A 27809-nucleotide genomic window follows, 5' to 3' on the forward strand; every position below is an offset into this window, starting at 1 on the left:
CGAAAGCAGAAAGTAAATTAAGTAGCAGCAGCTGATATCTACTTTTCGCTCATGAAAACAGAAAATAAAAACGTTCTCCACTCCAGTCGAGTTTAACGTTAGCAAAAAAGAAGATAATAGCTATATGACGTTTGGACTAACAAAACTGTTTGGGCGGTTGTACAGCATTGAGCAATCAGATAGACGTCTCGTCGTGTTGTGCTCACGAGCAAAAGATGCTCTCGCCGATGTTTCTTTTATGGGTGACGGGTACAGCACTCAAATGCGCGCATCGCACTCAATCTCGACTGACTTCTATTTTGTAGTGGACAACGTGACTACGCTTTAAAAGACAAAACGCATATTCAATGATTCTCACTATAATTGTCAACCATTTTAAGTTGCAATGGTAGACCTTAAATACATAAAATATGTTCACAAAAAAATCTCTTGACTCTTTCAACGCCTAGTGTTTCTGTCTGACTACGTTTGGATAACTATCAAACGTACCCGAAGCTCAACTATAATCCTTCCCGATAGTTCGATTATTACTTCACTCATGTGACACCGCCTCAAGGCGGCTTCGGCGGCTGAGGAGGCTGGTAGGCTCGTTGCTTTGGCGGCGGTGGAGGCATCTTCGTTGTGTCATAATGAAGATTTGGTGCAAAGTTTGGTGTCGAGGGCCCAATGTGTCCCATCATTACCATCATCGCAGCTGCATGGCTACTTCCTGAAGGAGCTGGCGATGATGCACTACTTTGCACGAGCTGCGCTCCAAGAGGTGCTCCAAGCGGTCCAACGGCCATCTTTGGTAGCCCACTGAGACTAGCGGGACGAGCATGTTCTCCAAAGCGGTGCCCCCTCGGTATCATGCATCCTTCGGGGTGGCTCGCATGCTCAAGGGGATTCGCTGAAAGTGGTGAGAGACCCACCAAAGTCGATACCGAGTGAGGTCTCAGAGTCGTGGATAGCTTCGCAAGTTCGATGACAGTAATGGCCACCGGACAAATACCTCCACGCTGCTCGTCCAAGATATCCATCGCAGAACACGTTAACTCCTGTAGAAGCGGACGTAAGGCAAAAACAGCAGGCGTGCCAGACAATAAGGAAAAAAGCACAATAAAAACTTGTGAGGATGCTTTTAAAGGAAAAAAGACACGAAATTTTACAACTCAAGGGTATATATAAAAAAAAAAACTCACGTGTCAATTATTGTGGTACTTCACATACAACGATGCCTGTGTAATTTAAGAAAACTTCAAAGCTGTAACATTGTTCGATACTAATAAAGCTTAAAAAAGATAAAATCTCCGTATTTATGCTTTTCAAGCGCATGCAAAGTTTTCGACGAAAATGCCAATGCCACTAATCTTGTCAATTAGTTATATATTTACATTTATATATCTCAAAGCAGAAATGTCAAATCGGCGCAAGCAGTAAAAACAGCGATCCATTCGTAAAAAGAAATCGGACTGTACATTCAATTTATTGTATATACCACACAGAAATCGTCAAGCTCCATCTACGTTCATCTCTCAAACCTATTGAGCTCATTTTCTCTAGCACAAGCACTTGTATCCAATTTCACACGTCCCGCGTACCGTAAAGTTGCATCTCGTTATCATTTTTTATATTATAGTACTCTTTGCTTCTTGTTGATATAATCATATATCCCTATATATTTTTTTTTATTATTAATACTATATATTTTGGTTACGCTTTGTAGCGAATGTAGTGTTATGCAGAAGGGTCTCCACTTGTGAAACTCCTAGACATAAAAATTTTCTTATTACCGTCCATACCTTTTTTTAGTTTCTTTGTCCCATTAAATGAAAGCTTGTTGACATAATTTACCTTCATGGCTGCTCCTTGATACTGTATATTTTTTTAATTATATATATATATATATATATATATATATTGTTTGTATGCGACGGAACACTTCGTTTTGCTTCACGGCTTCTTCAACACACGTTTGTGCCTTTCGCCTTTCTCACCTTTTCAAATTAATGTAGTTATCTGTTCAGTCAACAATGTGCCGGCTACCTACTGTCCTTATCATTTAGGAGATTATCACTAGTGGCACCTTCGTTGCTGGCATTTCTCGAATTCGCGCACGCTCTCGCTGGGTCGTTTTGCTCAAGAGCAGCAGTGCTATCGCTATCAACAGTAGGTTTATCGGGGTTTTGGCTACTGGCACCTACCAGATCATTGTCGTTCTTGTGACCTGGGTTGCTAGTCGTAGGGAAAAAATTCTTATACAGCACAAGAGCGACAATAGTGGTTAAAAGTATGAGGATCCAAGGGTGATACGCGTACAGGTAGACTACGAGGGAGATACATGCTGTCCCGATACCCGCTTTGACGTTCGTCGTGAAGAAAGACTCATTCTTAGAGCTACTACTTATCCCTTTACACGGTTGGCCCCCTATCGTTTGCTGATTGCACTCCTCCTTAACAGGTTCTATGGTATCGATTTGTTCTCTGTATTGTTCATCGACTCGATTAAGATGATGATGACCATTTTTTTGCACGTCGGCTCTCTCCCTGGAATCGGAACCCGAGCCATCCTTTTGATTGTGTGGCATCGTTCTGTGTTGTTGATCGAGTGTTGCACATGGCTCTGCAGATCTTTCAAACAGACTTCGGAGTTTCCTAACTGATGAAGTGTTGCCTCTTTGCTGGATATACTGTTCCCTGCTGTCTGCAATAACCGTCCCATCGTCTCCTACAAGTTTTATTTTTCTTCTTCTTGATGATTCCTGCTCCATTGTATTATCGCGATTAACATCGCCTGTTTCACGGTCCTTGACAACCTCCACCGTGTTCGGCCTCGATAACCCCTGTAAGCCGGGGTACTCTGGTGGCATTGAGCGAAATGTCGTATTTCCTTCCAAAGCTGCCTCGTCTTCGAGGCTCGTATCGCTTGGTAATGCCGCCTCGGTATCTTCAGCCGAGCTGTGCTGGGGCGGAGTCGTCTTCGACGAGCTTAACCGAACCTCTAACAGGTCGTATTCCAGGTTTTCCAGATTAGAGATGTCCTCGCTTGTGCTAACCGGGCTCTCATTTCGGCTGACGGCCTCAATAGATCGAGCTCCGACTGTGGCCAGACCGCCTGTTCCGGCCGGATCCTGCTTCGGAGGTTGCTCGTCGCAAGGTTTCGGCAAGTTGTTATTGACAGCTAGTTGATTGCTTCCAGAAGCCGTCTGTGGACCCGTCTGAGGGCCCGTATACGCCGGATCGCTTGAAGATCTGATAGGTAGCGGCGGCGGAGGTGGTTTAGCGGTCGGTTTCGTACTGGTCCCTCCAATGCCTGCAGAGCTTTGCCGACCGGCGACGCGAATAAACGATTCGATGGTAGTAAGCAAAGCTCGTGCGTCAAATTCCGCCAAAACATCGCCACTTTCGCAGGTCTCCTCCTGAAATAAAGACACATGCCATTTCAGAAAAGAACGACGCGTTTGTGCGGACGAGTCACCAATGAAATATATCCCATAAAAAAGATATCCATGAAAGAAGTAGGTAATGCAAGATCCCGATACAAAGAAATTCGCTGTGCTTTATGCGTGCCTGTAGGGACTAAGAGTACGATGATCCTTTCTAGAAACCGGACAACTTAAGATTGAGAAAAAAGCGATTGTAGGAATTGTAAGAGACTAAGATTGCGTTCCAGTTAAATCATAGATTCTGTTATACACAATGAGTTCTCGCATATATTTTAACGCAGCACTTCATACATGTGCTGGGAAGTTGAGGCTATTGCGTTACGTGTGATAATATATCATATAATGTCAGTAATAAACCAGTCAACAAGTATCCATAGCAAGATTCATTACCCTGACGGCACATTCCGCCAAACATGATTTCGTCAACGCAACAAGGTTACCCACATGAACCAATACATGACCAAAGTTTTATATCAACCACACAACGACACCTGTCGGAGATTTCGACAAACAGTAGGCAAACAAAGTTACCGATCTCAAGCAATAAGCAACATGATGGTTACTACTGATAGATTAGTGACTTTTTCCCCGCAAGTATCACCAGTCATGTGTGATAATCAAGTTCTTTTTTCTTTCTTTTTATCATCAATCGTTTCTGCGACTGCAGTTGTTAGTTACCAGATGTTGTAGATAACGCAAAGCTTACATGGTTAGTTCCTGGTTGTACTAGTTATAACGGTTTGGCGATACAGTTCTGTACGTGAAACTCGGAATGCTTGTATACGTCAGGTTTGTTGGAATTTCGGGCCCAAAGTTTAGAAACAGCAAGCTAACGGTTAATAAGCAACCGCCAATCAAATTAGGAAGTGTCACGCAAATTCAACGAGGTTATATCTGTCGGATACTGGATTGGCCTCTTTGAAGTAGCCAGGGTTACCAAAAAGTAAAGGAAAACATGCCAAGAGAGATACAGCGGAAATTCTAGGATAGGAGCCCAAAGCAGAAAAACCAACAGAAGTTTTTAAGTATGTACGTGTACTTACCTCATAATATATATAATACCGGAACATTCGTCCAACAAAATAGGTAGAACGCACATTCCGCCATCGAGAGAACAAAACGAAGCCGGGATCATAAAAACGGAGAGACAAAACGCTCGGAAACATTCGAAAAGCGGCCGAAAATGTTCCGAACGCAGTATCCAAAATAATCGCCGAACACGAGCAAATAAATATGATACATTCACAGAGTGGTTTATATGAAAAGTATATGACTGGCCCATAAAATTAGTACAGAAGAACAAATCCGATAACGTGACCAATAATAAATGTGACGGCACGAAAACTATTAAAAAACATAAAGAAATGGAAAGTATCCATGTCGATTTCGACGTGCTACAATTTACAGAGTCGTGCCTAAAATTATACTATGAAACCAACATATCTGACCGCGCCCAATATGTGCATCAATTATACGTGCAGGGTAGAGATGAGTTTTTCCTTGTGTTGGGCTGTCAGCACTAGAATAGATGCGTGGACAAAAAAGCGACCAGTGGGATAGAGAGATGTGCAAATAGGCAAATCCTACGTAGTAACAATCCTGCATGGCCACATTGTGAACGGAACAACATGGTAAAGCTGTTTGAAATACTATAGCAGTTTTCTGTCAGGGAGAGGGTAGAGCTGAATCCCTCATAACGTACACTATGATGTTTTAACATATTGCATACGTAGACATTTGGTACTTTAAAGGCTAAATATTTAGTAAAGTTAAGAATCTGAATAAATAAAGGCAAATTAATCCAATTTAGCACCCGATGCAACAAGAAATGCTTCAATATCAAAATAGCCGTCCTCAGTATAAATATAATCTATCTCAATAAGGTGAAGAAAGAGAGAGAGTAAAATAGGTTTGTGCGTAAGAATTGCAAGCTTTTCTGAAGACAAAATTGAAGAAAGACGAAGATGGAAACGTCTGACTTAAACCGCAGTCAACAGCAGAATACGCAACGTAGAACATCCATGTTATTAAAAGCATTCGTTACATTGCACAAATACGTTTCTAATGCATCTTGTTTTTTCTGTTTCGTTGTGGGCAGTAGAAGAAACGAAAAAAGAACGTCAAAATGACAACAATGTTGTTTATGCGTACGTAAAGCGGTAGCTTTAGTGCATTTGTAACTAAATGGAAAAAAGAATAGTGATGTGCAAAAAGTAATGGTGTAAAAAGAGATTAGAGTGCCTCTTTGTGTTCCATTTGCACAATATTATCTGAATTATAGTAGATTCTAAAAACGGTGATTATATAAAAATAACTCAGAACAACAAAATAAAACTGCGTATTAAAAAAAAGTAGGAAAAAGGCCTTCTAAAAATCTAAACGTTTTCATATACTTTCTTTAGATATATTTGTAATAAATATAGGACTTCTTGGATGATATATCTACTTAAGATACAAGCTGGAAAAAAGTGACTGGAAAACAAGACCAATAAATGCAAATTATGTTGTAACTTGAAAAGATAAAAACTAAAGAAAAATGTTCAATCCATAGTTAGAGAAACGAGAATCTAAAAACGCTTATAATTGGATAAAAAAAACGGGAAGCAAAACAATACGCATGATACTAATAGAACCCTTACCGGCATTTTCGCCATATCGTAAGCACTAGACAGTACAAATATTGCCTATGTTTTGTGTTTGTCAAGTTCATGCTAAAATTTAAAACATAGCAAAACACGCGATGCCGAATATAAATACACACACAAATATTTAATTTACAGTTATTTCAAACTTCTGAGTATGTTTAGTTAACTTTTTTGATATACCACGCTGAGTCGAAAAGAGGTGTTTAATAAGTAACGAAACAAACGCTACTGGACGAACAAGAGCTAATAAAAAAAATGTGGTTTTGTAACATTTCTAAGGTAATGATATACAGATGTCAAGGTAATCTTGAAAAAAGGATAACAAGAACAAATAGGAAAGAAGGGCAACTATCAACAAAAAAGTGCACCCAGCCATGAAAATGAAGTGCGAAGGAGACGGGAAAGTGGTTATCCATAATAAGGTAAGATATTTAGGAAAAGGAAAATTAGGCAGGATGAGATAGAAGGGCAAAACGTGTTCATAACTGAAAACAATTTACTTACCGGAGGGACTCCGAGTCGACGACAGGCATCCAAAAAATTATCCACATTTCGGCGGCATTTTGCCATTGTTAACTTCGGCTAAAACGTGAATAAAACAGCAAAACAGAAAAAAAAATAAGCAATTATTTGTTTATGTCAAACGGTTAATAGCCTTCCAGATTGCCCAAACCACCTAAGTCATGATATCATTATCAAATTATTTCTGATTATCGTTGTATCATATAAGCAGATGGCAGGTCAATAAAAATTGAATCTTTTTTAACGCTTTTAGCTATTTTATTGCGTGACCAAGTCTTCGGAATCACCTCTTCGGTACAACAACGAAGACCTGCCCCTAGTAAAAAAAAAGATAGATCTTGTTGGATTTGTCTGCGATTTCTCGAATGAAATGGGATGGTAATTGCATGCTATAAACACGGCTGATCAACATCAAAATTAGAACTAGAAATTGTCGCACATTTACGGTTGCCACGACAACGCACTAAATAAATGTGCACTCTCCGCCCGGATGGAACCACACCGAGTTCAAAACCTAGCAATCGCATGTACTCTGTAAATATTTACCATGTGGCATACAGAATCTTAATAATGAATTACACAGAACAATCACCTAGGTTTAAAAAAGGGGTCTTGTAGTTACACGGTTCGATTCACCAAACTTCACGGGTTAAGTGCCAACCAAAAACATGGCTTACTAGGCTATCATATATTTATCTAGTTTTAGATCTTCTTTATAGCGTATACTATAATCAAGCAGAAACACATTAGTGTATGTCTGAGTACGCTAAAAAATGTTGATAAACATGTATAGAGGAATCCCGGATTGCAGAAAAAAATTCAAGATTCAAAAACAAATAAATGAGAATTCATCAGCTCGCAACACACTTTTGCGCGCCAATACATACATTCGTAGCGGAAGGCACGTGAATGGTGGCCACAGATCTTGGCCGGACGTGGTTCGCCAAGTGGCAGAGGACCACTCCGTCAGTGAGGGCGCCTGCCAGGTTCTCCGGCAACGCCATCTTGAGCCGAGCCTCGATAATCGCACGCATACGGCCCAGCAATTCCTGCTCTTCACGAGCTCGGTCCAAACCTGATGAGACCGATGGATAGGCAACGAAACAAATACAATTATGAAAAAAGAGTAAGAGAACGAAAAGAGCCGTTCAAGGAGGTTTGAAACGAACGACAACCATCTGTATCAGATATAGTCCAACGTTTTTTTAAAATATCTTTTTATATTAGATACACATTTTGCCTATGCGATTTATTACAAATATAGACTGGGTAAAGCAAAAGTCTTTTGATAGTTTAAGAAACGCCATTTGACAGATACATATTGCATACAGTGCAGATACACACTAAAAAAATTTTTAAAAAATATTGATTCCACAAACCTCTTCGCATTGTGAAGTTCGGCAATGGAGGGGTGCTTTCAGATGTTGGACTAATCTGCTGTGGTAGTTGCTGCTGGTGTTGTTGGGAAAAACTAACAGGCAGGGTTGCAGGATGACCAGATTGTGTCTGACCCCCTTGGCCCAGCAGAGGTGGAGGAGGGGGGGGCGGCTGTTGTGGGTGAGTAAGCGACTGTCCCCCGCCAGGTAATGGGCTCTGCCGCTGCTTTACAAACTGGATGAGGGCCTCCTTCTGAACTCGCTGTTGAAATTAACAAAAAATTTATTCCAAAAAGTTGATTTCGTGTTTTTCTATAATAGTTCAGCAAGTAACCGGACAAAAACGATTAAATTTGAGTGGAATCATAAGCAGTTTATGATTTAATTCGAATCCATTTAATGATTAATTCACACAATGCGATCATAATTATTATGATAATTTTAGCTAGCGTTTATACTGAGCACAATTATGCGAATTTTATTAATCACCTTCGATTTTTTCCAAAGTTGTTGTAATAGTCTGCTGTGGCTTAGCTTACCTTAACTTCAGCCCTTTGCTTAGCAACAATTGCCTCACGCCTCTGTCGAAGTTCTTCTTCTGGAGTCAGACATCGGCCTGGTATCGGTCCCAAAAGGAGATCACCCGAACCAAATACCCCATCGCCTGTCTTGGGCATCGTTGGATCTGAAGTATACCCCCACGCACACAAAACTCATTAATACTTCCCATAATGAAATAACATTGGCTTAATAAGGCAAATGAAATTCCTTACCACCATATCAGCGCTCTTTTACCGAACAACTAACATTAACCACTAAAATTATAAATAATATTTACAAGACTTTCCATACAAAACATACGGCGTCTTTCGGCATTGCCTACCTAAATATTTTGAGCTTTACGATCGTTGCTATCTTAGTTGAGGACTGCTTCATCATCGATACTACTTGTGTGTTATTTTTTATTATATATCACATACATCTGATTTGAAATGCAAAACAGACTGATGCTTACCGGGCTGAATAGGCTTGAATTCCGATGTCGGACTGAGGGTGCTAGGGGTAGCTGGGCCCCCAGCGGTTGCCTGCAACGTCGCCGCTTCGCTTGACGGACTCACGTTGCAGAGGTCGTGCGAAGATGTCGACGACTGGAATGACGTGAGCGTAGGCTGCCAAACCGGCACGTAATAGTAAGTTAACGACTAATACTATAGCTTTGTTTAGAGAGTCAAAAAATAGATAAGTGCAACAATTCAATATGCTAATTAGCATGGTGATTACCTGTGTTGAGGGGCCAAAAAGTTGATGACGCTGTTGCAACGGCTGTTGGGGTTTCTTGGGACTCCGAGTAAACTCCATTCGCTGCGCGGCAAAACGACGTATCTCGTCCGCGGCGTCAACGTCATCTTTGCCGCCGGCACCGGAAAACCTACAGAAACCGTGCACGTATAGCGTGTCAAATTTTTAATAGTATTATTATTATGGTCACCGTCATTATTATTGTATCTCTTCTATTAAATCTGAATACGCTTGCCTTGTAAGCGTGATGATCTACTAATGCAGCGTAATGTACAATTTAACAGGTATTAAATTCATGCGAAAAGCTTTCCCTACGAGCTTTATAGCCATACCATTAAGACATTAAGAAAACTTGTTTTCTATATCTTTTTACATTCATTGGGACGCGTAACACGTGAATATATATAGCACTCATTTAGTTAGCATTACAGCAAAACAAGATATTCATTCCGTTGTGGTTGTAATGACCACATTGCAAGGCAAATTTCTCAGCCCTCTTTCCAACTCATTATCGGATCACTATGCCTTTATCTTGACACCGTCGTTCAGTTGCATGAATATTTAATGCCAGAAAAAAATCCGTACGGAACAGCCTAGTTTAATTTGCAGTCTAATCAAATCTAAGCCAAAATGTACCGTGAACATATTTTGGACTAATACTACTATTCGTTGTTCACAAGAGCGATTTCACTAGAAAAGTGGACGATTTAACTGGCTACACCGAATAGTCGTAGGACGAGAACGTCCAGAATTAAACCGTGAGACCGCAACGAACCCACTCAGCGTATTGTCATTACAGTACATATATGCGCAATTTTGTGTGATACCCGGCACGCAAACAGTTGTAAAAATTCAGCAAATAAACAACAAGAAAAACCACAAACAAAAACAAAGGCATAAGTTTTAACAATAAACAAGCCAATTGAAAGGAACATCACCTCCTTGCCCAGAAAAAGAAAAAAGAAAAAATGGGAACGAAATACAGTAACGTGTAGTATAATGTATTAAGCCAATCAACCTGATTTTGCAACGGCTCAGATTCAGCTCAACGCTTGTAGAGTACTAGAATAACCCAGGATTTGAAAAACTGACCGACCGAACAACTTTAGTTCCATTAACCGATCGATGTGTTAGTTCACATTTGCACCAGGCTAGCATACGCATTGTTCACTATGACGTGTACTTCACTGACCTTTTCTCGTTGTAGCCCGTAGATCCATCACTTGTCGTGTAACCGGAGTCTCTTGCGCCTGCTTTCGAAATGGGGTGCCGAAGAGTCAGCTGGAAAGATTCTCGGCTTCGAAGTCCTCTATGGCCAGCCTGAGTTAGGGTGCCAGTGTCACCTGCGACGCCTGCCGGTCCGCCACCACGTTTTCGTTCCTCATTATCGAGAAACTTTTTCACGTGGTTTAGGCCGCGGGTACATAGCTGCACAATAAAAAAAAAAACACTATAATAAGGTAAAAGCAATGAGATGTCAAATGGTAAGCGGATCTGGTCATTGAAAATAAGGGGATAGTCGTACTGCTGTCCATTTGGGATTGTGAGTCGAGTGAGAATCGTCTCACTTTTTTCACTTTTTCTTGACACATTCTTCACTTTCTTTTTCTTTCATTTTCATTTTTTCCATAATTTGGTTGCTTGCTACCTTAGCAAACGAAAAACGAGGACTCACAAATTGCTAAAAGGCGTTTCCCTCATACTGCATCTACTTATCGTCGTCACAACGAATTTTAAGATCAATCAATACTACGAAAGTAAGAACTGGGCTTTATACTGAACTCATTCGATAAGCATCCAAATACTAGCACAAACTTCTTTCGTATGAGTATAACATACCTAATTGTCTATTGTCTATAAAGAAACTCATCTACGTTAAGGAGAATATATATATGAGTTACATTACCAACACCTTCCTATAAATCTAGTTTTATTCTCTTCCACTGCTGAACTTACCGCTGCTGGGGGCGTGACAAGAGGATTATGATCACAGACGAACTCGGTCAACCTTTCCATTCTTCGCATGTCAGTGGGCAGGTTCTGTATCCGGTTTTCGGAAATATCCAACCTTGTCAAGCCCGTAAGCTTGTGGAGATCGGAAGGTAGTTCGACCAAGAGGTTTCTTCGTAGGTCGAGATATTTGAGTGCGGCCAGGTTGACGATCTGCGCCGGCAGAAAGGAGATCTCGTTACAGCTGACATCGAGATCGTACAGAGAGGTCATACGGCCCAACTCCTCAGGAAGTGAACACAGTCGATTATGGGACACGATAAGGACCTGCAGTTTTGGTAAGAAGCATAGTGCTTGCGGTATCACCGAGATCTGATTCTTGGACAGGTTGAGATACGTAAGGTGCTGTAGCGTGAGCAGCGACTCATCTGAAGGAAGACTCCTAAGTAGGTTCGAGTACAGCGACAGCTCCGTAAGCTGATACAGCTCGCAAACAAATGAGGGAAGCTCATTTAAACGGTTCTTCGAAAGATCTAAAAGGTGAAATAAACATACAGCAAAAAAAAAGGTCCAAGAAAGACAATTAGCAGATAAATTCCACCTGGTATCTTAAAACCTATATTATTAATATTTGTCCACTAAACATTTTTAGCAATTGTGGCAGTAATTATTGTTACGAGCGATTTTCATAACGCTATAAAAGCCATTACTAGTGTAAGCAATTCATCTTAACAGCAATCATTAGTCGATCGCTCAGCAGCCATACGAAAACAGATAGACGGTTTAGTAACTGGATTTAAAATTCTTTTAGGCCTCGAAAGCAAGTTCCATGGCAACAGGGTCGTCGTATATCTGACCAGCAAATACAGCTTACAACAAGCTTTATAGGGCATTAGCTGAGAAGTATGTTCGCACTTTAACATTGCTTCACTGAAACAGCCACTCGTAATGGACTAAATTTACAGATATCTATTCGCAAGGCCTACTAGCAGCAACTCAATGAACTCACACCAGCTAGACTGAGATTCGTTTAAACGCGTATCTTATATTGTTGGTTTTATAATAGATAGAGGGGTGCCGCAGCCCTAAAGTACTTTATAAGTGAACTCACATACGCACAATTACGTATACGTATAAGTAATAGCAGCAAAGCCAACCTGTTAAAAAAATATAAACTACGTGAAATTTGGTAGAAGAGTTTCGGTTATTTGGTCCCATACTAACAAAGCGGTTTATTCAAAACCATCTACAGAAAATTTCTATACAAAGCATGGTTACATGCGTTAGTGGAGCAATGTGCTACAACATCCTTAGCCACAAATAAAGCTAAATGAATAGGCCGATTCAAATCGACGAGCTATATCCTAGCTTCTAACTTCCGTTTTCTGCACAGAGGTCTGCGTAATTAGACAACTTATCGGTGCTCAGTAATTCATCTTCTGTAGCGGCTTACAGTCTGTTGCCCATATGAAATGTGATACACAATCAGACAAGCCTGTTTGCTAGTTGGTTTCTATAATTCTGGCAATGCAAGCCACAAAAAACATTTTTTTTAGAAAGACTAATATCATTTGGAATAAAGACATACCATAGTTTCGAAGGTTACCTAAAAACAAACGTATTTTTGCAGTCTGAATTTTCACTGTGCAGCCATGTCCAGAAAAAGTTTGCATCAACAATTACCACAGAGATAATAGTACTTTTCTTTTTACTCAAAACTGCGCAGTCTTTGGATTTCTATACTGGATAGGCAAGTTATTATTCCTGGTTTAGAATAATTTTTTCTCTTATAGTTTGAATTAGAATAAAATTAGTTTCTGTTTTGCTGCGTGCTCGGCATGTCCATGCCATCTCTGCACTTAATACGCTTCACAGCTGACAGCGCACATAGGATCTTCAAATTCATGCCGATGTGTTAACGACTTCTATTTATCTCTAATTCTAATTGCTTCCAAGTCTGCCACACCAAATGCTAATGCTCGACAGCTGTTTTTCGACCAAGTATCAAAAAAGCCAGCGAACTCACCCGTAACAATCGTATCGGTGATATCGTACTTCGGTAACGACTGAAGTTTTAAAGAGATCTCCTTCAGTTTGCGGCCATTTAATCGGAGAACTCCAGTTTCTGTGGCTTCTTCCAAAGTTTTATCCAGTTTGATCTGAAAAAGCCAATAGGATTCGCTAATTAGACCCATTTTTGGGTTCGTTTTACTACTCTTCAATATTTGTTTTAGCCTAAACACGTCCTGTGAGCGCCTATGCCAATGGAAATGTAAATTCCGTTTTGATGTCACGCACGTTTAGTAACCTTGTCTGTAATGAACAATACGAAGTATTAAGGTGCCTTTCGAATAGAATTATCGTAACCTGCTTATTGGGTTTCCTCCTTTTTTTTAATTAGAATTAAAGACTCCGAATCCGCTGATCAAACGAAGCTTCGGTCATGCATAAGTAAGCAGAGCAGGCCCATTAAGAGAGAACTGGTCACATTACGTCCCAAGCGGACTGCCTGAACGAGCTGTTTTAGAAGGACTACACTCACCTTAAGACACGCCAAGAATGTAATTAGACATGAATGATTATTCCTTGGAAAGCGTGTGCGCGTTAAGCAAACGTGATGAACAGAACTGAAGTAAGAAGTTAGAACGATAATCACACCATTGAGTCTTCCATGATATACAAGGTATGTCATAATGTAGACACGCTATTTCTTTTTGCAGACATAGATCAGGTGAATTTCTTTGTCTCATATTTAACAAATCTATGGCTCTTCATTTAGAATTTGTGTTTCAGGTATGTTCATTACTCGAAAATAAAACCAGTTTTGCTCAACGGAGCGAGAAACAATATTGGATCTTTACAAAATGACCAGATATTTGAAGCAACTGTAAGTGTATGATTGATAAATAAGAACTGAACTATTTACGGAGTAAAGAATTCAGCACTAAATATTCTTCTAAAATTTGTTTGATAACATAGGTTCATAAACTCCATCCTTTCTTTTTTATGATGATCCCGGAATGAGAATTTCGTTAGAAAAACGACACTAGAAAAAAATACCTACCACTAAAATAACCTTTTCGATAATAATATCATAATAACGATATATAATGTTTATTATATTAGACACCAACGAACCAAAACTCTGGCAAAATATTCATGTTCGATATGACTAGAACTGAGTATATTGTTACTCCAAAAAAAATAAATGGTTTGTTTGGTCGACCGGCTTACATCAAGACTTCGTGACTAAAAGTAGCTATTATGAAACGTCTATGTACGATTGTTGTCATTTAAATTGGTATACATTTCTGGTTGCTGATCAGAGACTTCGCCGAATCGAGCGAATTCGGCGATTCGTTATAATCGCCGAATAATAATCATTCATAATTCATAATCAACTTGGTAGACCGTGCAGCTGTATGCCTCTGTACATAGATCGCAACGAGCATATTTGTAATATATTAGTCATCGGTTGGAGTTCGGCGTTAATGAAGAACGATTGCTTTTGTACTCATTACTATAAAATTTAATAATATCTTCATCGATCTTTTGTAAATTTATTTAAAATATAACATTAGCCAAGGAAATATGTGTGCCTATTGTCTTTAAAAAATATGCCTAGCTTTTCTCATGATTAGCATATTTCCACGAATCGTTTTGACCGCTATGGGATCTTATCTGTCTAATACACAACGCTATGATCTTTAATTACCAAGTATTCCATACGTGGTAACTCTAGGCCATGATGCTCCTCATTATTGCTTCCTTGCCAATTCTTACCTGGGGCGCCTGTGAACCCGAACTCGTTGTCGCTGTCACCGAGGCATTGTGGTGTGGATGTAGCGTCGCGGAAGGCGAGCTATGCTCGAACTGGGTCCCCATACATCCCAGTGTAGGCGACTCGGTGAGTCACGCACCAGAGTCTGAGCGACAAAAACAAGCTCGTCTTTACGGAACACGACGACCAACAACTTCTACTACTAGCGCTGGTTCGCCGCCTCCAGAAAACTGACGCCACGCACACATCCAGCCAGACAATAGGACCACTGGCGTACGTCTAATCACCGTCACTATATTCCTAAATTTTCCTCTAAGTACCTTCCAGTTTCACCTTATGAAACTCACGCATTTACACCAGTGCTCCTATCAGTCACTTCTGGCATCACCCAAAGCTTTGGAGGGTTCGAGCCCTCTACAAAGCCCTCGTGGAAATGAAAGAACTCCAGTTTATACCACACTCAAGTAAACATACAAATTAAGAATGCTCTTTCCGTGTATGTCAGAAAAACAGTCACTTACGATCGGTCTTTTTCCTATGGCAACTGTCATTATAACTATCACCATTTCCGTGGTTGTTCATCATCTCGAACACGCAGACGAGACGCACGCAGCGCACGTCGCACGAACCCTCATTTGCAAAACTAACATGGGGGTTGCACAGCGATATACGTCCTCATTACCCCCTTTCGGACCGCTTTTTTCCTCAATGCACGACGCGTGCTGTGCCTTTTCCGCACAAGATAGGACGCCAGGTATTCAGGCGCCTACCACAGACACTGTCGTCAGAAAAACTTAACCGACAGCCACTCAGTCATGCCTCAGCGGCCCGCGTTTCCTCCATGATAGTGTAACATCACATTGATGTTGTAGTTTGTGCTGTGTGTGCTATCACCCGCTGTCGTCGTCTTAGTTGTCTGCCTGTTGAAAAGCTCTACTAGAAAGACTCCTCAGCAGTACCGCTTGCCGCAGATTCAAATGGACTGCTCGAATCGCTAAGCACTGATCAGAAGACAGCCAAGACTGGACAAGTCAAGACGACGGCAGCCGCTTTTGACGTACAACGATTGATCTTACCCTACTCTGTTATATTATTGAGCAGCGGCAGTGGCGACGGCGGTGTGGGTGACCGCCTCATCAGCCTGAACCAAATCCTTAAGATCGGAGTGATGTGTCGGGATTTGGCGGGATATGCTCCTGCCGTAGCAGCCGCTGAGCACAGCTCGTGGGCATCAACAACAATCATAGAACAACGGCGCCCTGAGTTCTGGGGTCCTGTCTCCCCCCACCGAAGTAGCAGACAATAGAGATTTGCAAACAGCCAGAGGCCAGTGGAAAGCATTTGGCGCCTCTGCCTTTCTCCCCTCGATGGCTATTGCCAGAAGATGAAAAGTGTCTGGCAAAACCCCAGAGAATATAGCGGACGTTCGCATCAAGGCCGGGCAGAGAACAGCTTGGCTAGCGCATGTGATTTTATGGTGATCAGCAGACAATATTCATTAAATCGACACACGCGTACGCTATATGCAGCTGTCTGGTTCTGATGAACCGATATGATGAATGTAGATAGTGTAAAATATTTTGGCAGAAAAAACGTTTCAATAGTGAGGAATTATATTAGAGCTGTTCTCTGTACGTATATCGATAGTCGACGTGAATATGTGGCAGTTTCGATGTACAGAGATGTGTGTTCGCGCGTTCCAACACTGAACAACACATCTTTTCGGGCCGCTGCGAGCCGCCGTACAACAACAGATGGACAAAGGCCAGTGAAGCTAATGAGTGCACAATGAGCGGAACAAGACTGCTCCTGTACAACGAAAACATTCACTTTTCAATAAATGGTGACCAGTGGTGGCTTTGCCAATTCTGTCCAAAACGGTAGCCTGATTTTGGATCGGGTAGACGAAACAGTCGATAGAAACAGAAAAGTAAATTGATTGCTTCAGTAACCCAGTGTATTGTTCTATCAATGTAAAGATCCCTTTTAGACACAAACATTGGTTATCGGAGCTAGTAAATAGAGAAAGACGGTGTTGTTTTTTGTCGTTGACGGAACGAGTCTAAAGAAAGGCTCATTGTGAACCAGAACGGAAATTGTCCTGTTCGAAAAAAAGAACGGACTTGACTGTGTCGTTCGTTTACTTTTCAATAGTGTCATCGGCTGTTTCTGTTTGCTTGTTCGTGACGTATCTGTGTTGTTGCAATCGGAACGCGCATTGCATCCAGACACTGAACACAATCGATGCAGAACAGTAAGAATGACTTGGTGAGCGGTTTTGACTAATAATAATCGTAAAAAGGGAACTAGAGCTAGTTAATTTGGTATATATGAAAATAACTGTGAGTTCCCACAAGTAATTATGATCACTTTTCGAAATTCTACTAGTTAATATGTCATATGTGAATAATCGAAAGGAGCAAAGATAGTGTAGAAAACAAAACAAGAAGCAGGTATAGATAAACCATATAGAATGTGCCTTAATATTTAGATTTCACGGTTAGGGTCGAATTTCGACACATTTGCGCCAAATATCAGATTATTGAAACAAATGGACAACAGAGTTAAGTCATGATATCGGTTTTTGATGCTTGGCAAGTGTTATTATGAGAATTCCTTCTGTGATCTCATATCGCTAAGGTGTATCTGGAACGATCTGAGTAGAATTTATTTACTTCTGAGTGGAAGTTCGTAACATAATTGCACAATTTGCTCTCTCGAGAAAATTATGATTGGAAGATGTACGAGATACACATACAGTTCTCGTTGATGTAATACGCCAAATATTCGCTTTCCTTGGAAGCCCAGGAGATGCTTTTTGGTCTTGACACGAGCCAAATGACTACGGTCAATGTAACGAAATTTGCATTTTTTTTCTTCCGCCGGTTGTTTTCGGAAGATATTACAGACAACTAACACTTTGAAATGGTTCTGTCATCGTTTGACGTCCACATCTCGTGCTTAACTGATAACAATTTCTGCGGAAGCAATGAATTCGGATTTGCGTACGGAGAAGTGCAGGTATTGCGTTGCCTGGAATTAAACGGTTGAGTATTCTCTTAGACTGTTTGAATCCACTCAAAATCCCCTGAGATAGCGTCAAAATGCCCTTAACGGAGCCCCCATCAGCTGTTGCGGGTGGCATGGATGAAGAGGAGTGGAGCGTAGGTGTCTCCGACGACGAACTGCTTGCATGCCAATTGGACACTGGGATGCCGTATTTTGAACCGAAAGACCCCGAAGAAATTGTCCGGTAATTAAAAAAAGTGTATCCTATGGTCAGATTTTGCATTGGCATCTCGTTTCACAAATCTTTAGACAAATTAAAAGCACCAAATTATTTTTCGTATCCAGAATTATATATTTACATTTATAGCATTCATTTCCTTAAAAATAAAACAAACTCCTCTCTGATATGCTAACTTTATAGTTCCTGCGACAACTCATATATATATATATATATATATATGCTGGTTCTCAGGTTGTATGCAGTGATGGCTGATAAAGGCGTAATTAATTTGGAGTGGGTAAGCCCTGGTCGTATGGAAGCAAAACGCGAAAACGAAGATGCCGATGAAAAACACGACGCCAAAGAAACAGCTATAAAAAGCGAGGTTTGAAGCTCGATTTTAAAAATTAACCTAACTATTATACTTCAATTAAATTACAATGCTGATCGTGATTTATTTTTTTACGATAAATTATTAGAATTGTACAATAACAACAGTAAACTTGTAACAAAATTCGATCTTTCAGTACTTTTTGTGACTTATCGAAATCAGAAGCAGACGACATAAGTCTTGTTTAGCGTTTTTTGTTATTCTTAATTTTACGTATTCAAAATATTATTCAATATATGCATATAATAATATTGCTCTTTCTTGTCTTACTCATTCCGACTCTACAGCGAGGTAAATTCTGTGCAAGATAATTTGCTGTTAACAAACTTAACTTCATTACAGTTGAATGAGTTTGATTTCGATGAGCCTACACCGACCGTTTCTTTGACATCGTTTCGAAAACAAAAAAAAAACCCCCAGGGCGGGCAACGGAAGGTGGCATCTTTCGACAAAATTATGAACGATATAACCAAGGTAAGGCAATTGGCAATGGAAAGTAAAATAGACACTGTAATACACACAAATTGACGACACGGTGGCTTCGACGGCCAAGTCTCTAATTGAAATAGACGAGCTATCGCTTCTTAGTATCCCAGGTAAACACACGATATTTCGACAAATAAATGAATTCGTTTTATATCTTATCTTCTTGGTAAGAAAAATGTACAAGTAGAAGAAATTATCTTTTTATTTTGACCCAAGTTTTGTTGTCAAACGATGCTGTGTTCATAGGGTAAGTCCAGTGGTCCAGCAGCTAGTTCCAATGTTAAAAAGGAGTCACCGACGAAAGAGAAAAAACAGCGGAAACCGAAGCAGTCAAAGGCGTCAAAGGTATTTGGATTTATTGTTGATTAGTGTGTATTGACTGGTGTTTCACTGCGTTTCACCAACGTTTATTTTCCTACGTTCGATACATATCCAAATTATACAAACCTAAAGAATACAAACCAAAAGGTAATATTGTTCATACGTACAATGTTTCAGGGAGCGCTAGCAGCAACAACTTCCGTAAATAAAACAAATCCCGACAAAGTTACAATAACGACGAGCGGAAGCAATAACTCTATTCTCTCAGGAACTGCTGTACTACAATCTCAGATCAAGCAGGAACAACCTGGTACTCCTTCAGCTTCCGTCACTCCCGGAACTCCTACTACGCCCACGGGTCAGAGCAATGCTCCGACGGCGCCGATAAACCCGTCAAGTATTCCCACTAAACAAACCCAGCCGCAGCAACAAATAACTGGTCTAGGCCAGGGAATGCGGACCGGAACTGGTCCAATTATGGGTGGCTTGATGGGGCCTCAGCAACATCTACAAACGCAAGGCCAACAGCATATACAGGCCGTTCATGTGCAGCAACAAGGACCGCAAGGAGGTCAGCAACAGGCTGTTAGTCAGGGCATGATGGCCATAAGTACGACCACTCAGCCAATGCAACAGCAATCGAACCTTCAGCAGGCACAACAGCAGCAAACACAAATGACGAGTAATGTTGGCGGCCAGCAACAACAGCATCCGAATCTTCTTAAGCAGATGCTTGTTCCTGGTGTCCAACAAGGACCTGATGGTAACAACAGTGGGCCAAACCAAAGCGGCGGCTTAGGGGTTGCGGTACCACCCCAGATGGCCATGCAGATTCAGCCTGGCCAGACATCACAGTCAATCCCGATCGTCCAGCAGATGGGTGGAGTCGCAGGGGCCATGCAGCAGCAAGCACACCAACAACAACAGCTTAGCACCGGTCAACAGATGTCGTCTGGAATAAACCAGACCACCGCAGGTGGCATGCAGGGAATACAACCACAGACTCAACAGCAACAAATTATGGCTGGACAGCAGACCCAGCAACAGGTCATGGTACAACAAGGACCCTTACAACAGCAACAGAGCAACGCAGGCCAGCAGAGCCTCATGCAGCAAGGCATGATGATTCAAACGGTTCAGGGAGTTCAGCACAAAATGAACCAGATGCAATTGGCAGCAACGGGACAACCACAGCAACAACAACAGGCACAACCACAGCCAGGCCAATATAACGTTCTGCAGCCACAGCAGCAGAATCAACAACAAGCATTCCAACAACAGCAAATGGGTGAGAAAGATAGTAAAGATATTGATGGCGACGAGGAATGTGGAGGGAAAAGGAAAAAAAACAAGAAGAAGAAGCACAAGAAAAAGGATAAATCTAAGAGAGAAAACGATTCGAAAAGCCAAGCTACTGCGTTATCAAGTCGACCTAAAGATTCAAGGCGTTCTGCAATATCCATCGAAAACTGACTGCCTCGTTCACCTTATTCTTACTAAAAGTTCTTAAACGTGGCTCATACAATTACTCGAAAGATTTAAGCCATTATCTTTATCAAATTAGAACGTGTCGATTTGTAGTTTTTAAGAATTCACATGCATGCGGATACTTCGTTCGTGTAATTGGACAGTGCAATATTCGATCTGAAACGAATGTATGGAAATTCTACTTTTCATTGTTACATTGTATTGTGGCTGAAGCCAAACCAAAGAGGCATACTGAGTGCCTAACACACGTATATTTTCCCTTTTGCAAACAGAATCTTATTTGTCGTTATTGAATTTCTAGTGTGTGAAATAGATGCTTGAAAACACTTGAGGAATATTTGGACATCGGCAAGCTTATACAAGGACCCTAGAATACGGAGATAACGAAGCTTCCGTCCTTTCCTGGTTTGAAGTACCGATATGACTTAAGATTTTTTTATTTAAACATCCTCCTAAAAAAATAATAGAAATACCAAGAAGATTTAAAAGTAACAAAAGGCAGTGATTTACGTACAAATGGCATGACGCCCATTTGCAGTCAGTTCCATGATAGATGGGTCTATGATGCAATAAATATTCAATCGTTATCTAAAACATTGTCATAAAAGGGTACATAATCTATGATAAAATGCAAAGCTTCCTAATCACTGATCCTACCTAGTCTTGTCTAATCTAGGAGCAAACCATAATGGTAATTACAATAATAAACGTAACTAAAAATATGCTGTTTGGTTGCTTCTGGACCCCATTCCATGTTATCGTTTACGATCACTATTTTCATTGATTTAACATAAAACTGCCAGGCCATATAAATTACGTACATATATTTTGTACGATCTTACTCATCATCAATGATAAATCGACTTAATTTTCAAATTGTCGAGCCAGTTAACTATAATATTGTTAGTCTTTTAAAGTTAAACTTAAGTATTCTTTTTGTATTGTTTTCAACAAATATGTTGGAATTGTAAATCGCTTTTTCGTCCATCACTTTCTGATAATCCCGATAACAATTACAGTTAATGGGGCAGACAAGATCATACTACCAAATTAGCTATTCGTTTGAATTAAAATACGGCCTACGGATTATATCATATTATATAATTATGCTTATATATATATATATATATATATAACATTGTCATCTGTGTGTATGTCTGTGTGCCTATAGGTGGTATCCGAACCGCGGTACCGATGCGGCAACAGATGTCTATCCAGCAGTTGCCTCCGCAGATGGTTCAAGTTGGACAACAACAACAACCACAACAACAACAACAACAACCACCACCACAACAACAACAACAACAACAACCACAACAACAACAACAACAACAACAACAACAACAACAACAACAACAGCCTTCGCCAATGGGGTCGATACAGGTTGTTGGTCCTCAGATGGGCCAGCAAGGCGCTTACCAACAGCATTTACAGCGGATGCCTCAACAAAATTCAACCGTAAGCGCTTCGGACAACGTTTACATCATTTGTAATAACAACATAAATTTAAACGTTAATTACATTAAACGTAACGACACCTGCCACTATAACAACAACAACATCAGCGATGAATTGAATATCGCATAAGCTATAAGTAACTTTCAAATTGGTGGCACGACTTGCACTAGCACTAGCAGTGACGTCCAACATTAGCAACCTCAGTTCACTTCTCAGAACTTGCGACAAATATTCGAACTATATGAGGAGCAACAACAATTGTAAGCCCTGTGCGTGTCGTGTGCAGGACGGATTCTTCTGCAGAGTCGTTGCGAAGCTTCTTTAGATGAATTCGACCGACGCAGGTTATAATCAAAATAGTAACCTTACTTTACCTGGCAACGGTAACCAATATATCGGCAGAAGCAACGATAGATCTAATGTTGAGAACACGGATAATGAAATAAGACAAATGGATATGGACTGACCTACTGATCAGATTAGCAGGCGCTGTTTGCGCGTGAGATCCTGCAATAGATGGCATTTTTGGTCGATTAATTTCAGGCGTTTATTGTTGTTGTTGTTCGTAGTGGTGATATTTAGGTATGGTTTCCAAAATGTGTTCTCTATATCTTACGCGTTCCTTCCATTATTTGGAATGACATGCTGGTAACAGCTTTGTTACTTTTGTACGACGGTTTATAGGTTAATAACATCTGAATATTTCGCATGAGATTTTAAGGCGTTTGCATGAGTGCCTATATAGATTTAAGACGTTACAGAGTTCAGGCTAACTTTATAGCAACAGTTCCTAATGACGATTTTGCCGGAGTTGCGTAGGATTACTGGTTGGAATATCGGTGACAGAGCAGCTCTGCCAGATCGAACAGAAAGAGAATTTGAAGATCTATTGAAGATTAGTGTATTTTGTGGGGCCCAAATAGTAACAGATTAAAAACCTTAATTGCACGCAGTTACAAAGTCAGTTATCCTCACGCACATAATTATAAATCTCAATTAAGTGTGAACAGCAAGCTGCAACTTCATTTGTTATTGAAAACTTCTGAAAATGATTGTACATTTTGAAACATGTGGAAACTTTCGAATTGTTTGAAACTTACAGAGTCTTCTTTTCACGCTTGTATCAGGCTCCAGTATTCGTCGAGTACATTTGTCTTATATGCCTATTCGGCATCAGCTTCCCTCATTTTTACCGTGCTGTTTTTTATTTATAACGTCGAAGTGGGCCAACCTTTTCCTAAGCTTCTTTCACTACAGTTGATGTCTATGTAGCGTCAACAATATGTAAGCAGAAATTGTTGATATGTGTAAAGACTTACTGTGTGCTTTGTGTCTGAGTAATTTCAGATGGTCTTTTAAAACATTACTATAAAACAAATCTTACTAAACGACTAGAAGGTTAGCGATTTAGCGATTAGCATACCACAAAAGCCATGCCATAAGTAGCAAAAAAAGAGGGCTGAAATTTCTAAATCGACGTATGTAATTTCTTGTTTTATGTGGCGTTCCATTTTTCCAAGACGAGTCTTCCAATATGTAACTATGTCAAGATGCTTCTGGTTATGTACGTAATTTTTATTTAGCTTCAATCAACATATAGTGTCTAGCTTAACTCTGGGCGTATGACAGACACATATACTTCAATGTGCTGTTTATTCATTCATTCATTTCTTGACATCTCCTCGAAAACACCACAAACAGGCGCTGCACATGTGTTCATTTGATATTCATGTTTGTCCAGAGGATAAAGCTGGTGTGTTCCTTTACCACAAGTAATATAAATGTGTTTGTAAGTTTCCCCTCCCGTCAGCAGTCAACTGCCATTGACTTTAATGCCTGTTATATGTACCGATTTACATTCTAAATTCACGGCGTTGTTCTCCGTCCCGGGAATTTTGACGCCCGTCACTTATGTGAATAAATATTTCTATATCGTTATGCACTGATCTCTCTTCTATAGCTCTTAATGTCCACTGTTTTCATCTTTCTATCGCACAGATGATCATGCAAAATCGACAGGTTTCGTCAAGTCCGATGCGTAGTCCCAGTCACGGAGCGCCGGTTCCCGGCGGGATGGGCAGCCCCCAGCGCAACCTTCAGTCGCCCCACAACCAACTGCAAAGTCCCCACAGCCAGATGCAATCGCCGCACTCTCAGTTGGCAAGCCCTCAGCAGCAGATGGCTAGTCCCCTCGGCCAGCAACAACAGGCGTCCGGTGGTCAACTACCGAGTCCCCAGCACTCCGCTCAGCAGATGGGTATGATCTCGACTTCAGCGGTACAACAGCAACACCAACAACAAATGGTTGCCCCTGGGGGACACCTTCAATTGCCGATCGGCGTGCAAGGAGCTCTCCAGCAGCAATCTCAGCAACAGTCTGGCATGCAGCCGCAACAGCAAGTGAGTGGGGGAAAGACGAAAAGCACTTAGATAGGAAGGCTCTTATTTACAATAAAATATAAAAGAAAACTCTTTTCGTTGGGTAGATGGTCCTCACAAGCCACCTTCGAAATGCTACTTTTATTTTATCAACGATCTTGTTTGAATAAAACTTCCATATGCTCGGTGTTATATAGTGTGCATGTGTATTCTTGAAAAACCTGTGCGATTTGAGCATGCACTATGTTACCAATCTCTTCAGATACACCAAATGCAGTACGGCGGTGGAGGAGCAGGCCCTGGCGGTCAGCAAAAAGTCGTCGGTATACAGCTTCAGCAAATGATAGTTATGAATCAACCGGGTGGCCAGGGCCCACCGCAGCGGCAACAAATGATGGGTGCTAATTCCGGAGGTCAAATGCAAGGAGTCCAACTACAACGAGTTCTTCAGCAACAGCATCGACCCGTTCAGCAAGCACAACAGGGAATCCAGCAGCAGCATTTGCAACCTGCTCTCGGTGGACATATGGTATGCCTTCCTGATCTGCTCCCATTCCTTTATCGACGAAACACTCGAGAATTAACCAGAGTGGTATTATATTTGTTAAATCCTTCTTAGAATGGACTGATAAAAGACAAGAAAGCAGTTATTGAATGGCGCTGTGTGTTATGTGCCAACGCTAACGTAAACATTTATCGTTGCGTCACGTTTTACTAATAATGTGTTACATAATTGGTTTAGTAAGAATCAACATCAGCCTCGCTATATATTACTCAAATACATTTTGTTGTTATGCATGTTTATCCAAGTGTGTCCTATCAAATGTGAGCAAATATTATGCATTGCATATAAACATTTTAATTAGATGAAGGCTCCTTGAATATAATCCTTTTCTTGTTGTAATTCATCATCAAATTTATATGTATTCCCTGCGTAGAACATGCAGGTGGTTGGACAAGCTGGCGATCAACAGCAGATGGTCATGATGACAGGAGGAGGCCAGATGGCTACGCAAATGCAGATGGGGGGCGCCCAGCCGGGTCAACCTCAGCAGCAGCAACAGCAGCAACAGCAGCAATTTGTGCAAATTCAGACTCAACAACATCAAATCTTTCAACAATAAAATCCAGTAAGGAACGAATTCTGATAGAGCACATGAAGCGCAAAAAAAAACGTTACGGCATGGCGGGTAGTGCTAAGCATTTTAAGAGACGCTGGTGTGTCATTATTGCGAACAATGACGCCTAATCAGAAGTCAAGGCCACAGTTTTATTATGGTCACTGTCGTATGGGTTGTATAGATAAAAATCAAAAACCAAATTTTAGATTTTATGTATAGTAATTATTAGCGGCATAACATTATTTTGTTATGATAGTAATAATATTTTATCGGTGGATTTTTTCTCGCACTAGAGAGATGACGAGGAGGAACTCTCGCTAATGAATCTAGAAACTTTGATATGGACAAATCGATTTATAGTTGACGAAGCTAATTTCGGCGAGAGGTGACAGTTTTTTGCGTTAAAGAAATGTCTTCGATATTTTCATGTTGATTCTCTATATTGTTTTGACTTTTTTAAATAAAAATATAGATTTATCGATATTTTTTATATGTTGAGGGAGGCTGTGGCCTCTACCCAGAAATTCGCTGACTCTTGAGGTATCATTGTCCTAATAAACGATTTCTCGGCAGAAATAATTATCAATGACCCCTCGAGCGGTAATAGTGTACCGGCAGAAAATGATAAAGTATAGTTGTTCTTGGAATATGTCCTAGGTGCCAATACCGTCAGCCATATAGCGCGTTAATTATCAAAAAACCTTGAACGGGGAACTTATTCTATGCGGCGTAACTCAGTTTTCTATGAAAATCTGTATTTCCTGAGATTAGTAGAGTCATACAACGTGGTATTATTGTTGAAGCGTTTTTGCTAGGATTGAGATATCTCCAGTTCCCACGGTTTCTACTAGCGCTTGTTTTTGACCGTTGCTGCACCCTTTTACGAGCTTTTCTTTAAACTTATACCTATTGGCGTTCGACTCAGGACATCCCTTTCGATAAATAGTCGGTACTGTTACGAGCAGTCGATCAAATACAGCCGTTGTATATAAATTATGAGCGTAATTTGTAATTCAATCAAAACTAAATCGTAAGAGAAAGGGGCAGTGAGTCCGAAGCTCAGTTTAGTAGGTTGAAAGCTTTGTGAAACTCCATTCAAGTGTACGAGACGACGCCTTCTAGCTCATGTCTGCTTGGCAGTGAGAGAAGGTGCTATTCTTTCGCTATACGAAACGCAGAACGTGCTGGCTGTATATTACTGATCTGTTAATTTAGCGAAATGTATGTGTACGTTTTAGAATGTGTATGTGTGTGCTTTAATAAAAATGCCTACATAACTAAAATTCAAAATGTCCCAAAGATTTCTTCAATACACCGCTACTATCAACACTGATGAACACTATCGACAAGTGCCTTATTGGTATTGTCGACTAGATTAATAGCAGATTCGAAAGAGAACTAATACAAAAACTAGTACAAATACAAATGTATGATATATAAAATAAAAGAAGACCGCGTAATAGGAAGAGAATACAGGAGTTGTGTACACTGTAATAAAAACACAAAGGGTTTTGTGTTCATTTATTCATTTGTCATACATTTCAAAAAACTTTTTTCTAGCATTTTTCTTTGCCGTATGTACTGTAATACATGGCCATTCGCAGTATGTCTGACAAATCGCAAATAAAATTCGATTAATCTCTTTCCACCGACTCTTCTTGATCCCCTTATTTCTTTACCTCTCGGTCACGCCTTTTCACGCCTACCTTTTATTTGGACACACAGCTTATAGCCTATACCGTGGGGCTGCCGTAATCCCGTCAATAAAGTTTTACAGCGGTAACGCTGCATGTTGAAAGCCTTTATAAAGGGTGTGATGCGCTGCTTTGTGGCTCAAGTTAAATGACAGCGATTATCGGATCGCAATCAAGTAGCGTATTATTTCGAAAGATCGCATTTTTTGTGTAGGTATATGCATAATCAAAATCGCCATCTTTT

The 27809-nt window shown here is 40.5% G+C and overlaps 2 protein-coding genes across 3 annotated transcripts; one reads left to right on the forward strand and one right to left on the reverse strand.

Moving 5' to 3' along the window:
- Positions 1–1432: 1432 nt before the first annotated feature.
- Positions 1433–15551, reverse strand: Lrch (Leucine-rich-repeats and calponin homology domain protein). The gene is made up of 11 exons (XM_022851918.2): positions 15001–15551; positions 13244–13376; positions 11224–11750; positions 10460–10695; positions 9250–9397; positions 8984–9137; positions 8508–8653; positions 7972–8230; positions 7480–7667; positions 6575–6652; positions 1433–3398 (listed from the first exon to the last, which is right to left on the reverse strand). The coding sequence occupies exons 1-11, from the start codon at positions 15100–15102 to the stop codon at positions 2022–2024; spliced, it is 3348 nt and encodes a 1115-aa protein (XP_022707653.1). The 5' UTR covers positions 15103–15551; the 3' UTR covers positions 1433–2021.
- A 1021-nt stretch (positions 15552–16572) lies between these two features.
- LOC111271240 (uncharacterized) lies at positions 16573–27523 on the forward strand. Of its 2 annotated transcripts, none has more exons than XM_022851921.2 (10): positions 16573–17266; positions 17898–18251; positions 18480–18612; positions 18961–19092; positions 19351–19449; positions 19603–20713; positions 22085–22371; positions 24370–24771; positions 25013–25279; positions 25689–27523. In XM_022851921.2, exons 2-10 carry the CDS (start codon positions 18103–18105, stop codon positions 25872–25874), a joined length of 2766 nt encoding a protein of 921 aa, XP_022707656.1. In that variant the 5' UTR covers positions 16573–17266; positions 17898–18102; the 3' UTR covers positions 25875–27523. The 2 variants fall into 2 exon arrangements, with proteins under 2 accessions (XP_022707656.1, XP_022707657.1); XM_022851922.2 differs by having other exon boundaries at positions 17907–18251.
- The last annotated feature ends 286 nt before the right edge of the window (positions 27524–27809 follow it).

This window comes from Varroa jacobsoni, unplaced genomic scaffold, assembly GCF_002532875.2.
Source record: "Varroa jacobsoni isolate VJ856 unplaced genomic scaffold, vjacob_1.0 contig00444, whole genome shotgun sequence".
NCBI classification, from domain to species: Eukaryota; Metazoa; Arthropoda; class Arachnida; order Mesostigmata; family Varroidae; genus Varroa; species Varroa jacobsoni.